The sequence below is a fragment of the Salvelinus fontinalis genome, chromosome 24 (assembly GCF_029448725.1).
Source record: "Salvelinus fontinalis isolate EN_2023a chromosome 24, ASM2944872v1, whole genome shotgun sequence".
Classification (NCBI taxonomy): Eukaryota; Metazoa; Chordata; class Actinopteri; order Salmoniformes; family Salmonidae; genus Salvelinus; species Salvelinus fontinalis.
In genome coordinates this window covers 29,762,920-29,778,650 of record NC_074688.1, presented here as the reverse complement: position 1 = coordinate 29,778,650, position 15,731 = coordinate 29,762,920, and the positions used below count along the sequence as shown (strand labels likewise).

The 15,731-nt window shown below is 42.8% G+C and overlaps 1 protein-coding gene across 1 annotated transcript; it reads right to left on the bottom strand.

Moving 5' to 3' along the window:
• Positions 1 to 2,469: 2,469 nt before the first annotated feature.
• On the bottom strand, positions 2,470 to 3,420 carry LOC129822651 (olfactory receptor 11A1-like). The gene has a single exon (XM_055881013.1). It carries the CDS (start codon positions 3,418 to 3,420, stop codon positions 2,470 to 2,472), a length of 951 nt encoding a protein of 316 aa, XP_055736988.1.
• Between the last annotated feature and the right edge of the window lie 12,311 nt (positions 3,421 to 15,731).

Below are 15,731 nucleotides of genomic sequence, written 5' to 3'. Positions count from 1 at the left end.
TATTAAAGTTTACTATGCAAGTTTACTAAAGTTGACTAATATTAAACTCTGATACTGATGTTTATTACTAAAACTCTATATAGATCATACATGTTATTATTACACAATACTACACATTACTACACAATACATGTTTATATTTATTTTTTGGAAAGTGTTTTATCTTCCTTCCTTGTAAAATAGCTTAACGAGCATGGTCCTCGTCTGCTTGTAACCTTCCACAAGTTTTCTGTGGTTTATCCTCATTCATAGTGTTCCCAGGACAAGGCTAACACCATGCCCGAACCGGACGTGCGTGTGCATCTGCCATTGTGCGCAAATTGATTTTGTCCCCCCACACCAAACGCAATCATGACAAGCAGGTTGAAATATCAAAACAAACTCTGAACCAAATATATTCATTTGGGAACAGGTCGAAAAGCATTAAACATTTATGGCAATTTGGCTAGCTTGCAGTTGCTAGCTAATTTGTCCTATTTAGACAGCTATCTTGCTGTTGCTAGCTAATTTGTCCTGGGATATACATATTGAGTGGTTATTTTATCTGAAATGCTCAAGGTCCTCTAATCCAACAATTAATCTACACATAAAACGGTCAACTGAATTGTTTCATGTCATCTCTCCTCCTTCCAGGCTTTTTCTTCTTTGGACTTTATATGGCAATTTGCAACTAACTTTCATAACGTGTATTACCACAACCAACCTCCGTTCATCTTTCAATCACCCACGTGGGTATAACCAATGAGGAGATGGCACATGGGCATATGCTTCTAAAAGCCAATGAGGAGATGGCAGAGGCAGGACTTTCAGCGCGTTCTGCGCCACAAATAGAAGCAACTTCTATTTTAGTGCCTGGCAACGCAGACGCTTGTTGGCGCGTGCGCGCAGTGTGGGTCCAATAATGATTGTATGTGTACATTTATTTTGCAACGCTCACGCACATGATGTAAGCGGTGTGGTCAGCATGTAAGATTTACTTATACTCAGGTAGACTTAACCAGAAATGACTGTTTCCTGTTCATTCTACAATGGGTCACAAGCTCACTACACAGCAGTTCCACAAGTTCACTATAAAACTTCCCAACTGTTCAAAAGTTAAAACTCAGGCCTCCCCGGAAAACACTTTTTACATATTTTATTTCAAACACATTTCTTTAAGTTCAACAAGGTCACTACACATCAATCACCAGGCCATTACTTTAGACTTCAAACATGTGTTTAACTTCAAAGGAACAGGTGCACTATCAAGTTACATAATGACACACTAAATATCGTGAGAACGGAGAGGATGTCATTAATAGATCAACGAGAGCACAACCAACGGACACAGAAAAACATAATCACTTTTTACAGCAACCGTCTACTATATTCTCTCTAGTACACTTTCAGGTCCTACACTCCCAGAGGGGATGACAGAAGGTGTCCCCCCTAAATTGCACCCTATTCCCTTTATCAGGGGTATTACATTCTTACCATATGAGATCCGGAGCGTGCTGGTCTTCTGTTCTACCTGAGTATTAATTGCACTCACCTGGTGTTGCAGGTCTAAATCAGTCCCCGATTAGAGGGGAACAATGAAAAAAAGCAGTGGAAGTGGCTCCGAGGTCCAGAGTTGAATAGGGTACCATTTGGGATGCAGTCAAGACCAGCCGTGCCTCTACAGGAGCCCCTCAGGTCTCTACATGTTACTAGCTGCATTACAGTAGACTTGGTACCTAATGACTCAATTAAAACGTTTTTTACGGTCTTATTATTGGCTTCTGCTTTCCCCATGGTAAAGTGTGGATGGAGTATTTAAACAATGTGTTTTATACATCCATCCTCATGAGCCTTATTGGATTATTACATTCTGTAGGTTAAACATATGTCACAGTGACCCCGGAAAAACAAGATGCCTTATCTCAATAAAGGTATCTGGTCCAGACAGAATATGGTTTGTTTTCATGCTGAAGTATTTCCCAAGATTTCTCTCTGAAAACGTCAAACAATCATGTACCTACTGGGCCCATTTTCCATTAGTGATGGACCTAAAGGTGGGCTATAAGGTGGGCTTACCTTGTACACATTTACATCAATTTATTCACTGTTGTTGATTGATCCAGACAGTTTTGCATATCTTGATTTATTTTTCTGTGTTTACACAGGCAGTCTAATTCTGATCATTTGCCAATAATTTGTCTTTTGACCAACCAGATCAGATCATTTGCCAATAACAAAGATCGGAATTGGGCTTGCTATGTAAAAGCAGCCTTACTTAATTGCATTTAAGTAAGGAATTCAAAGTCATGAACTTCTTCAGTGAATTTTTTTTTATATGACATTATTTCATAAATTGGCAAAAGTTTTACACATCTGATTTACCACCCTCACCCCCATTCATTATTGCGACTAGCCTATCAGTAACAAAACACAAGTCAACATAACAAAAATCTAACAATCAGGACAGAAAAGGTCAGACTAATGTTTAGCTTATGTTTTAGGGTACAGACCTACAGGTAGAATGTTTTTACAAGCCTGTCTGATTTTAGTCATCCTAACTCCAAACACAATAGGATTTAAAAGTGGCTGGCACATCAGATAGTACACTGATAAAATAGTGTGAAGTACAGTTGGAACATTTCTCATAGACTTTTCAAATCTACTCTGGAGCAGATTTAACAAACAGCCGAAAGAGAAGTTGAGCAGCGAGGCCAGATGAGGAGTACAGGTTCTGAAAGCTTTCTGTCTGGTCTCGATGGAAGATTTCAAACAAATAGTCAGAATCTTAATATACGAGAACACAATAGTAATTAAAGGGAAAGCGATAGACAAAACAATACTGTAGAGTCCATAGATGTTATTAACTGTCGTGTCTGAAGTTGAACAGGCAAGTTTTACTACCAAGTAGTTGTCACAATACACTTTGTCTATGACGTTTCCACACAATCGCAAACGAATAGTTAAAGACAGTATTATGCTGAATTTTGCAAAAGTGTACAACCATATTACACAAATTAAAATACACACCTTGCTGGGTGTCATGATGACGTTATACTGTAGTGGAGAACATATAGCAAGGTACCTGTCGTAGGACATGACTGCTAAATTGCTGAATTCAATAGATCCATATGTGTACAAGATAAATATCTGTAGGTAACAGCACACAGTGGAGACTGTATGGTCATCTGAAACCAAATGAGTCATGAGAGCAGGAAACAAACCAGTGCTCCCATACAAGTCATTTACAAACAAACTGCACAGAAACAGATACATTGGTTCATGAAGGCTTCTCTCCATACAAATAACCACAATAAGCACTGTGTTTGCAAAAACTATGGAGACGTATAACACAGTTATTGTCATGAAATACAAGTACTTTAAGTGTCCAATGTCCCTATATCCAGCTAGCATAAATGACGTGAATTGTGTTGAGTTCATCATTTTCCCAATAGTATAGAAATATTTGTAGATATATTTAGTTCACAAGTGAAGGAAAACAGTGTCCATCAGGTGAAATTATTAATCTCTTATTGATTCAACATTTCTTCATTCTTAGAATTGCCATCGATTATCAACTCTTTGCATTATTACCACAGTATTACTATTCAAGGTGATTACCCCCATAGGCATCATCATGGAAAAACATTGTTACCTGTGGCTGTGATGGACAAATGCAATTGACACAGTTACAGTTTACCGGTCTTTGTTCTACTGTTACACTTACAAACACTGCAATCATAGTGTGTGAATCAAACAGGATGCTAGTCATGCAGAGCTGTGGTGTGGTAATGATCCTCATCATAAGTCACATACATCTTACCATTAGAGTGTTCAATCCGTGTCCACCTTTCTCACTGTTTCTCCCACTTGCCTGTCTCCTCTGATTCTCTTATTGTCTGAATAAAGTCAAAACACCAATAAAAATACATAAATATAGATACATATACATATATATTTATATTTTAAAACCGTATGTAAGTCTAGATCACCTGGTATATTTCTCCAGACTGCCGTTGTGAACATAGGTCTACTGTATGTTCTCTAGATCACCTGGTATATTTCTCCAGACTGCTGTTGTGTGGACATACAGTAGGTCTACTGTATGTTCTGTGTCAGTGGGCTATTCCACACTAAACTACCATCACATCACTGACCTTTAATACCTTTTAAAGTAAGAAAAACCCCAGTATACAGCAGTGTGTTCACTTGATCTCCAATGACACAAATAATTAAATTGTCATGGTGTGACTCTCAGTGTCCCATGGGTGGTTAGGTTAGTGCAGTCCCGGCTCAGCCAATAAGAAAAATAGGTAGCACGATTTTCTCTCCGCTGCCAAATCCCCCTTAGGTCATCCAAAAGGCTCCCTGGTCCCCCCTGGACCGGGGAGTGTTGCATGGTTCATCCCCGTTTTCATTTGATCTTACATCGATAATGAGAGTGTGTGTGTTAGTGATGCGCAGGTTGACTCATTAGCTTCAGTCCCTGCAGTTATATCCCAGAGGCAGGCGGATTTAAAATGAGGAAATAGAAAACAATAGCCTACCTTAAAACATCAAAACATTTATAATTCCTGTGCAATTTATATCTATCTATAGGCTACATTGAGTTTTTTCTTTCATTATTTTTAGGCTATATCACATTAGTGTGTAAGCCTAAGCTTTAGAGCCAAACTGTAGGAGCGCCAAATAGCCTACATGCCAATCACCAAATGCTTTTGAGAACGGGCAGAGAAAAAATAATTATAGGAGTGTCAGATATGGTATGTGTGATGATTGAGGCACTACACAAACTATGGCAGGTCGAGGGAACTGTAGCCTATTGTTCAGATTGGTTAAATGAAAACTGAAATCTGGACACAGACTGTAGTTGTAGAACCTCTCACATAACCTTAATATTAACTCCTACAGAATTAAGCATTTCATGCAGTAAAATTATACACCAAATGTAGGCAAAATTTGGACTCGGAAACAGGAGTGGAGAAATATAATTTATTTCTTTCAGCATCTTGAGAGAATGCGAATGTCAGTTAGATACCGTCTGTATAGAGCTTGCCTATTTGCCTACTAGCCAAATAAAGTGCAGACCATGCATGGTGCGTGCAACTAGTCATTCCAACATATTTGAACATTTTATTCATCATTGATTCAGTTCAGTTAGTCAGTATGTTATCCATTCAGTAATTTGTCTGAGTTGCAATAGTAACTAAATCAAAGAGAATAGAACAGTCTTATCCATTTGTTTGTTGAAATCCAAGTGTATTCAAAATTCTCCAAAGTTCTTTAGCCTATCACTTCAATAATTCAATGTTTAATTTAGGCCTATCCAAATAGAAAAATAGTCCTTCATCTTGTAGGCATTGCAATTTAGGGTAACTGTCACGCCCTGACCAGTGAGATCCTTTTTATGTCTCTATTTTGGTTTGGTCAGGGTGTGAGTTGGGGTTGGTATTCTATGTTCTATTATTTTGTATTTCTATGTTTTGGCCGGGTAGGGTTCTCAATCAGGGACAGCTGTCTATCGTTGTCTCTTATTGAGAACCATACTTAGGTAGCCCTTTTCCCACCTGTCTTTGTGGAAGTTGACTTTGTTTATGGCACATAGCCTTTAGCTTCACGGTTTGTTTTGTAGTGTTTATTGTTTTGTTCTGCGTTTTTTCATATAAATAAAGAAAATGTACGCTCACCACACTGCACCTTGGTCCAGTTCTTTCAACGGCCGTGACTGTCACGTTCGTTCTCCTCCTCGTCTGAGGAAGAGCATGGATCGGACCAAAACGCAGAGTGATATGAATACATCTTCTTTTATTCGAGACGAAGACGAAAGGAACACTATACAAACTAATACAAAAACAATAAACCACGAAAGTGAAGCTACAAACGAAAGTGCACACACAGCTACTAACGTTAGACATAGACAATTACCCACAACAGCCCAATGCCTATGGCTGCCTTAAATATGTCTCCCAATCAGAGACAAATGAATGACAGCTGTCTCTGAGACCCATTCAGGCAACCATAGACATACCTAGAAACCTACACTCAACACTAACCCATACACTCTAACCAAAACCCCCTAGACACTACAACCACCCAAGACAAGACAAAAACACAAACATGCCCCCTGTCACACCCTGACCTAACCAAAATATTACAGAAAATAAAGATAACTAAGGCCAGGACGTGACAGTACCCCCCACCAAAGGTGCGGACTCCGGCCGCAAAACCTGACACAGAAGGGGAGGGTCCGGGTGGGCCTTCCTACGGCGGCGGCTCGGGTGCGGGACATGGCCCCCACTCCACCATAGTTAATACCCGCTTTGGTGGCTCTGGCGGATCCTGGCTGATTGGCGGCTCTGGCGGATCCTGGCTGGCTGCCGGCTCTGGCGGATCCTGGCTGGCTGCCGGCTCTGGCGGATCCTGGCCGGCTGGCGACTCTGGCTGCTCATGGCTGGCTGGCGACTCTGGCTGCTCATGGCTGGCTGGCGACTCTGGCTGCTCATGGCTGGCTGGCGACTCTGGCTGCTCATGGCTGGCTGGCGACTCTGGCTGCTCATGGCTGGCTGGCGACTCTGGCTGCTCATGGCTGGCTGGTGACTCTGGCTGCTCATGGCTGGCTGGCGTCTCTGGCTGCTCATGGCTGGTTGGCAGCTCTGGCAGATCCTGGCTGATTGGCGGCTCCGGCAGATCCTGGCTGACGAACGGCTCTGACGGCTCGGGACAGACGGGCGGCTCTAATGGCTCGGGACAGACGGATGGCTTAGATGGCGCTGGGCAGACGGATGGCTCAGATGGCGCTGGGCAGACGGATGGCTCAGATGGTGCTGGGCAGACGGATGGCTCAGACGGCGCTGGGCAGACGAGCAGTGCAGGCGGCGTTGGGCAGACGGCCGACTCTGACCTGCTGAGGCGCACAGTAGGCCTGGTGCGTGGTGCCGGAACTGGTGGTACCGGACTGGAGACACGCACCTTAAGGCTAGTGCGGGGAGCAGGAACAGGGCACACTGAATTCACGAGGCGCACTATAGGCCTGGTGCGTGGTACCGGAACTGGTGGTACCGGGCTGAGGGCACCCACGTCAGGGCGAGTGCGGGGAGAAGGAACAGTGCGTACAGGGCTCCGGAGACGCACAGGAGGCTTGGTGCGTGGTACCGGAATTGGAGGTACCGGGCTGGGGACACGCACCTGAAGGCTAGTGCGAGGAGAAGGAACAGGGCATACTGGACCCTGGAGACGCACATTAGGCCTAGTGCGTGGTGCCGAAACTGGTGGTACCGGGCTGGGGACACGCATCTCAGGGCTAGTGCGGGGAGCAGCAACAAGATGCACAGGACTCTGGAGACGCACAGGAGGCTTGGTGCGTGGTCTAGGCACTGGTGGTAATAGGCTGGAGACACGCACCACAGGGCTAGTGCGTGGAGGAGAAACAGGGCTCTGGAGACGCACAGGAAGCCTGGTGCGTGGTGTAGGCACTGGTGGTACTGGGTTGGAGCGGGTAGGTGGCGCCGGAAATACCGGACCGTGCAGGCGTACTGGCTCCCTTGAGCACTGAGCCTGCTCAACCTTACCTGGTTGTATGCTCCCCGTAGCCCGACCAGTGCGGGGAGGTGGAATAACCCGCACTGGGCTGTGTAGGCGAACCGGGGACACCATGCGTAAGGCTGGTGCCATGTATGCCGGCCCGAGGAGACGCTCTGGAGACCAGACGCGTTGAGCCGGCTTCATGGCACCTGGCTCAATGCCCAATCTAGCCCTGCCAGTGCGTGAAGGTGGAATAACCCGCACCGGGCTATGCACACGCACAGGAGACACCGTGCGCTTTACCGCATAACACGGTGTCTGCCCGTACTTTCGCGCTCCACGGTAAGCTCGGGAGTTGGCGCAGGTCTCCTACCTGACTTCGCCACACTCCCTTGTAGCCCCCCCCCAAGAAATGTTTTGGTCTGACTCACAGGCTTCCTCCCACGTCGTCGTGCTGCCTCCATTCGCCGGTATCCCTCCTCGCACTGTTCCAGAGAATCCCAGACGGGCTCCGGCATTCGCCCACCTGTCGATCTCCTCCCACGTAGTATAGTCCAGATCCTGCTCCCATTGCCATAAATCCTGTGTATGTTCCTGCTGCCGCTTGACACGCTGCTTGGTCCCGTTCTGGTGGGTAATTCTGTCACGTTCGTTCTCCTCCTCGTCTGAGGAAGAGCATGGATCGGACCAAAACGCAGAGTGATATGAATACATCTTCTTTTATTCGAGACGAAGACGAAACAAACACTATACAAACTAATACAAAAACAATAAACCACGAACGTGAAGCTACAAACGAAAGTGCACACACAGCTACTAACGTTAGACATAGACAATTACCCACAACAGCCCAATGTCTATGGCTGCCTTAAATATGTCTCCCAATCAGAGACAAATGAATGACAGCTGTCTCTGAGACCCATTCAGGCAACCATAGACATACCTAGAAACCTACACTCAACACTAACCCATACACTCTAACCAAAACCCCCTAGACACTACAACCACCCAAGACAAGACAAAAACACAAACATCCCCCCTGTCACACCCTGACCTAACCAAAATATTACAGAAAATAAAGATAACTAAGGCCAGGGCGTGACAGTGACACTATCATTTTGGGTACTGGTGTCTTGTGGAATTATTTTAGAACTCTATTTGTGTTTCATAACTGTTTATACAATACATTTTAAACAAAATAGTTGAAGAAGCACGTGCAGTGGCTGATAGGGGAAACAGATCTGTCAATAAGAATAGACTATAGATAGGGCCAGCAAAGCTACAATCAAAGCTACAATCAATGGTTGGCTAGTCAATATGTCAATCCAACTCAAGATGCAAGGTTTATCCAATCACAAGTGTAAATCATTTGACTCCGCCTATTTTGAGGTTAGTCTCTCATATATGGGAGTTCCTCTGTTTCTTTTACTGTTACTGCCTGAAGCTATACACTGTAATGTGGTGCGTGCTGGTGGCAGGGATGTCAGGCGCAGGAGAATGAACTTGGTAAAAATTATGGCCAGAAGGTCGCTGACAATCCTTTTGTCAGAATATGAATATTGAATATATGTTCAAATTGGAGAAACATTTGTGTAGTGATTCAATCAAATAGAAATTCCGAATGTGAAATTTCTGTTCAGTATTCTTTTATCTTGTTTATGCAATTTTACAGTACTGTAACCACAAGCATTATTGACATAATTTATTTTCAGAGTATTTAGAATAAAGCACCCGTAGCGAGTAAAAGTCGTCTGTCCTCGGTTGCAACACTCACTACCGAGTTACAAACTGTCTCTGGAAGCAATGTCAGCACAAGAACTGTTCGTTGGGAGATTAAATAAATGGGTTTCCATGGCCGAGCAGCCGCACACGAGCCTAAGATCACCACCAAGGGAAATCTTAACGCTACAGGATATGATTACATTCTAAACGATTCTGTGCTTCCAACTTTGTGGCAACAGTTGGGGAAGGCCTGCCCCCATGCACGAAGCAAGGTCCATACAGAAATGGTTTGTTGAGATTGGTGTGGAAGAACTTGACTGGCCTGCATAGAGCCCTGACCTCAGCCCCATCGAACACCTTTGGGGTGAATGGGAATGCTGACTGCGAGCCAGCCCCGGAGCAATGTTCCAACATCTAGTTGAAAGCCTTCCCAGAAGAGTGGAGGCTGTTATAGCAGCAAAGGGAAAACCAACTTCATATTAATGTCCATGATTTTGTAATGAGATGTTGACGAGCATGTGTCCACATACTTTTCATCATGTAGTGTATACAGTATATTGAAAGAGTAGCTTTGCATATTGTTGTTCTTCTTTGGAAAGTTAATAACTCCATAAGGAGTCACAAAATTGCACTATCAATTGCACCCTATTCCATTTATAGTGTACTACAAAAATAGTGCACTATATAGGAAATAGGGTGCAATTTAGGACGCTTCGAAGCCATTTCCTGCTCAAGACGTGTGCTACAATTTCTCTATTTTTGAAATATTTGTAAATTACTCCCAGAAGAGGGCGATAGATTTCAATAAATTAGGGCCCATTTAACCCTCCAACATTGCTTATATTTTCGTATCTGCCTACACAGGACATTTTGTATTTTGCGTATTTCCTATGCACTTAAAGGTACACTCAGCAATATGACATCATCATAAACTCAGCAAAAAAAGAAACGTCCCTTTTTCAGGACCCTGTCTTTCAAAGATAATTAGTAAAACTTTACAGATCTCATTGTAAAGGGTTTAAACACGGTTTCCCATTAATGAACATGCACCTGTGGAACGGTCGTTAAGACACTAACAGCTTAGAGACAGTAGGCAATTAAGGTCACAGTTATGAAAACTTAGGACACTAAAGGGGCCTTTCTACTGACTCTGAAAAACACCAAAAGAAAGATGCCCAGGGTCCTTGCTCATCTGTGTTAATGTGCCTTAGGCATGCTACAAGGAGGCATGAGGACTGCAGATGTGACCAGGGCAATAAATTACAATGTCCGTACTGTGAGACGCCTAAGACAGTGCTACAGGGAGACAGGATGGACAGCTGAGGCCTGTACTCTGGAGCGGGATCGATTTGGAGGTGAAGGGTCCGTCATGGTCTGGGGTGGTGTGTCACAGCATCATCGGACTGAGCTTGTTGCCATTGCAGGCAATCTCAACGCTGTGTGTTACAGGGAAGACATCCTCCTCCCTCATGTGGTACCCTTCCTGCAGGCTCATCCAGACATGACCCTCCAGCATGACAATGCCACCAGCCATACTGCTCATTCTGTGCGTGATTTCCTGCAAGACAGGAATGTCAGTGTTCTTCCATGGCAGGCAAAGAGCCTGGATCTCAATCCCATTGAGCACGTCTGGGACCTGTTGGATCGGAGGGTCAGAGCTAGGGCCATTCCCCCCAGAAATGTCCGGGAACTTGCAGGTGCCTTGGTGGAAGAGTGGGGTAGCATCTCACAGTAGGAACTGGCAAATCTGGTGTGGTCCATGAGGAGGAGATGCACTGCAGTACTTAATACAGCTGGTGGGCACATCAGATACTGACTGTTACTTTTGATTTTGACCCCCCCCCTTTGTTCAGGGACACATTATTCCATTTCTGTTCGTCACATGTCTGTGGAACTTGTTCAGTTTATGTCTCAGTTTTTGAATCTTGTTATGTTCATACAAATATTTACACGTTAATTTTGCTGAAAATAAACGCAGTTGACAGTGAGAGGACGTTTCTTTTTTTGCTGAGTTTATATAACAGGGTTTAAGACAGGTGTTAAAACAACGAATTGTGCGACCATTGCATTACACATATTTAGTGCAATATTGTTTTATGGGATTTTGATGAATAATGACTAAATTATGTATACATTTAGCTTAAAACTATAACTAAACAGAATACTACTATGTTACTGTATGGATGTATGAACATTATTCTAATCATAGTGCTGAATATAATGTGTGTAATTTTAATCAAGAATTAAATAAGGACTGTCTGTTCCTTGTTAGAAACGAATGGAGTTATCATCAGACAGGCTGGAATGCTGTGTTCCTTACAGGACATTCTGTCTCTACCCAGGGAGGGGAGAGGCCTTGGGCTGGTCGTAGATTGTTTAACAGGTGGCAGACAATGTGAGATGGCTTTTGAACTGTATTACCATTGTATCCGAGAGAAGGAAGGACATTTTAAAACCTATGACGTCATTATTATTATATAACCTGATGTAAATTGTACTATGATCAGTACTCTTGAGAATAAACACTATTGATTGATTGATTTTGAGACCTGTTTCTGTCCATTTTATGCAAATAAGTATCTTACAAATTCTTATGAATGGGCAGAGTGTTTTAATTGAACATATGGGAATAAAATTCCTTTAACATTTTGACATTCCCATCCTACCCTTACAAAGTGTCAAACAGGGTCACTGTGGTGAAAATAAACACTGTCAATAAATGTGGCAGACATGTTTGTGAACTTAGTCTTTCCCTTAGTTGACTCTACACAAGTCCTTACAATCTGACAGTAAGAAAATACAATGAAAAGTATCTGTAAACTTGAACTACTATTATCCAAATGGCTCCATATATGATTGATGGTAATGGGTAAACATGAATACTTCACTATAGAAGGATTGCCACAGAATATTTTATCAACACGAAAGCCACAGAAAGCAAGTCTGACAGTTAAACAAATTGTTATGCGTGTTATAAATGACATATTTAATTGGTGAATTATAAATATCAGATACCTAATATGACACACAAAAAATTAGGCCAAAATCACACACATTTGTAGAGTCAATTATAGCAACTATTAAGTAACAAAACATCTCATTTTGTAACGCTCGTCGTTGGAGTGAGAAGAGGAGGACCAATGTGCAGTGTGGTAAGTATCCATTTTAATAAGAATACTTAAACAATGAACAAAAACAATAAACCGACAAACGACCGAGACAGTTCCGTATGGTGAAACACAGACACAGAAAATAACCACCCACAACACACAATGACAAACAGGCTACCTAAATATGGCTCCCAATCAGAGACCACGACTGACACCTGCCTCTGATTGAGAACCATATTAGGCCAAACACATAGAAACAGACAACCTAGACATACAACATAGAGTGCCCACCCACATCACACCCTGACCAAACAAAACATAGACGCTATACATAATAGGATTGAAAAGTGGTGGACATACCAGAATTTTAACTAATTGAATAGTGTAAAGTATAGGTGGACGATGTGCAGTATCCTATCTGCCCTGTAGAATCACAAAAAAACAGCCAATGGAGAAGTTCAGCAAAGAGGCTATATGTGGTGTACAGGTGTTAAATGGTTTCTGTTTAGTCTCATTTCAAGACTTAAAAAATATTTGTAGAATTCTGACATATGAGTATATGGTAGAAAATATAGTACAAGAAAAAGAAAGCACAGTGACAACAAGACCCCATATGTTATTCAGCATAGTATTTGAACAGGCAAGCTTGACTACCAAGGAGTTATCACAATACACTGTCTAGAACATTACCACAAAATTGCCACAAATTATTTTAGGTGTCATGATATTGTTATACCATAGAAGATAACAAATTCGGTTAAACCGTATGTGTACAAAACATACATCTGGAGATAACAATAAAGAAGGGAGATATCATGTGTGTCAAAGAGTAAGTAAAACATGAGAACAGGAAACAAACCAGTGCTCCCATACAACTGATTAACAAACCAAGCACATAGAAACAGATACATGGGTTAATCTCGGAAAATTACAATTGGCTCAGAACAGGGCAGCATGGCTGGCCCTTAAATGTACACGGTAAGCTAACGTTAATAATATGCATGTAAATCTCTCATGGCTCAAAGTGGAAGAGAGATTGACTTCATCACTACTTGTTTTTGTAATAAGTGTTGTCTGTTTAAATTACTAGCACACAGTTTGGACACCCATGCATACCCCAAAAGACATGCCACCAAAGGTCTCTTCACAATCCCCAAGTCAAGAACAGACTATGGTAGGCGCACAGTACTACATAGAGCCATGACTACATGGAACTCTATTCCACATCAGGTAACTGATGCAAGCAATAGAATCAGATAAAAACGGATAAAAATACATCTTATGGAATAGCGGGGACTGTGAAGAGACACACACACACACACACACACACACACACACACACACACACACACACACACACACACACACACACACACACACACACACACACACACACACACACACACACACACACACACACACACACACACACACACACACACACACACACACACACACACACACACACAATGACCTGCTTAAGAAAGGCATCACTGTTACAAATGGGATCTGTTTTTCTCTATATGGTTTCCTTGACTGAGAATATCTTTAATTTTCACCAGGTATTGGTGACTATTTGCGTATCACACCATGGCAGGCATTTTTTCCTATTCAATCTCACAAGTATAAGAATCAAGGGAGGAGCTTAGTTTATTAAGTTTTATATAAATACAATAATAATAGAGAATAGAAGATTAAACAGGGCATGTCTAGACAATGTGAAATGGCTAGCTAGTTGGCAGCTAGGAACATACAGAGAAGGAACTCTCAGATGCGTCATAGCCTGGAAGTAAAGCCGCACTGGAGCCAAATTTGAAATGGAATACATTGAGCAGGGACATTTTTTGCCCCATTAAAACACGATTCAAATGTATTTTTGAAAGGACTGTAATACATGAAATATACACTGAGTGTACAAAACATTAAGTTCTTCAAGTTTATCACTAGGCCTTATATCCACACATGTTTGAATGATCTGATTGATGATGATGATGGTGGTGGTGGTGAAGGAGGGGATTGAATTTACAATATACAACAGTGGTTAGCGACTAGGTTTGTACTCCAGCCAATTTGTTCCTCAGCTTGTAGCTAGTCGGCGTCGGTGTCTGCGTTTTTATTTTTTTATTTTTGTAATCCGTGATTGACTGTAGACCCTGACACATACGTCTCGTGTCTGAGCCGTTGAATTGCGTCTCTACTTTGTCTCTATACTGACGCTTCATTTGTTTGATTGCCTTGTGGAGGGAATAGCTACACTGTTTGTATTCGGTCATGTTTCCGGTCGCCTTACCCTGATTAAAAGCAGTGGTTCGCGCTTTCAGTTTTGCGCGAATGCTGCCATCAATCCACGGTTTCTGGTTGGGGAAGGTTTTAATAGTCGCCGTAGGTACAACATCACCGATGCACTTGCTAATTAACTCGCTCACCGAATCAGTGTATACATCAATGTTGTTGTCTGGAATGTTCCTGGGGTAACAATGTAAGAAATAATACGTTAAAAAAACAAATACTGCATAGTTTCCTAAGAACGCGAAGCGAGGCGACCATCGTCAATAGGGCTGCTGTTCTCATACCAGACTGAATTGAATAAAAACATCTAATAGGGTCCCCAAATATTGGGACTTTACATTTAAGAGGTTAAGAATCAATGGGTATATATTATTAATTTACAAGTTCAAAAAATGGATGTAGCAACAGGCTACATCCATTTGTTAGTGGCCTATGATCCTGTTAAAACAATATATGTGTGGGGACTCTGGCCTGGCATTCTACAATGTAGAAGTAGAATGTGAACTCACCAATAGGCTGGGCAGGCAATAATATCAGCAGAGGTGGGACCAAGTCATTGTTTTACAAGTCACAAGTAAGTCTCAAGTCTTAGCACTCAAGTCCCAAGTCAAGTCCCAAGTCAGACAGGCCATTCCGAGTCAAGTCTCAAGTCAAGACCGTCAAGTATCAAGCCAAGTCTGTGGCGAACTGCAATAGCATCGAAGAGCCCCCGCGATATGCAACTGTTCAGGGAAGTCAGGAACCAATACACGCAGTCAGTCAGGAAAGCAAAGGCCAGCTTTTTCAAGCAGAAATTCGCATCCTGTAGCTCTAACTCCAAAAAGTTCTGGGATACTGTAAAGTCCATGGAGAACAAGAGCACCTCCTCCCAGCTGCCCACTGCACTGAGGCTAGGTAACACGGTCACCACCGATAAATCCGTGATAATCGAAGACTTCAACAAGCATTTCTCAATGGCTGGCCATGCCTTCCTCCTGGCGACTCCAACCTTGGCCAACAGCCCCGCCCCCCCCGCTGCTACTCGCCCAAGCCTCCCCAGCTTCTCCTTTACCCAAATCCAGATAGCAGATGTTCTGAAAGAGCTGGAAAACCTGGACCCATACAAATCAGCTG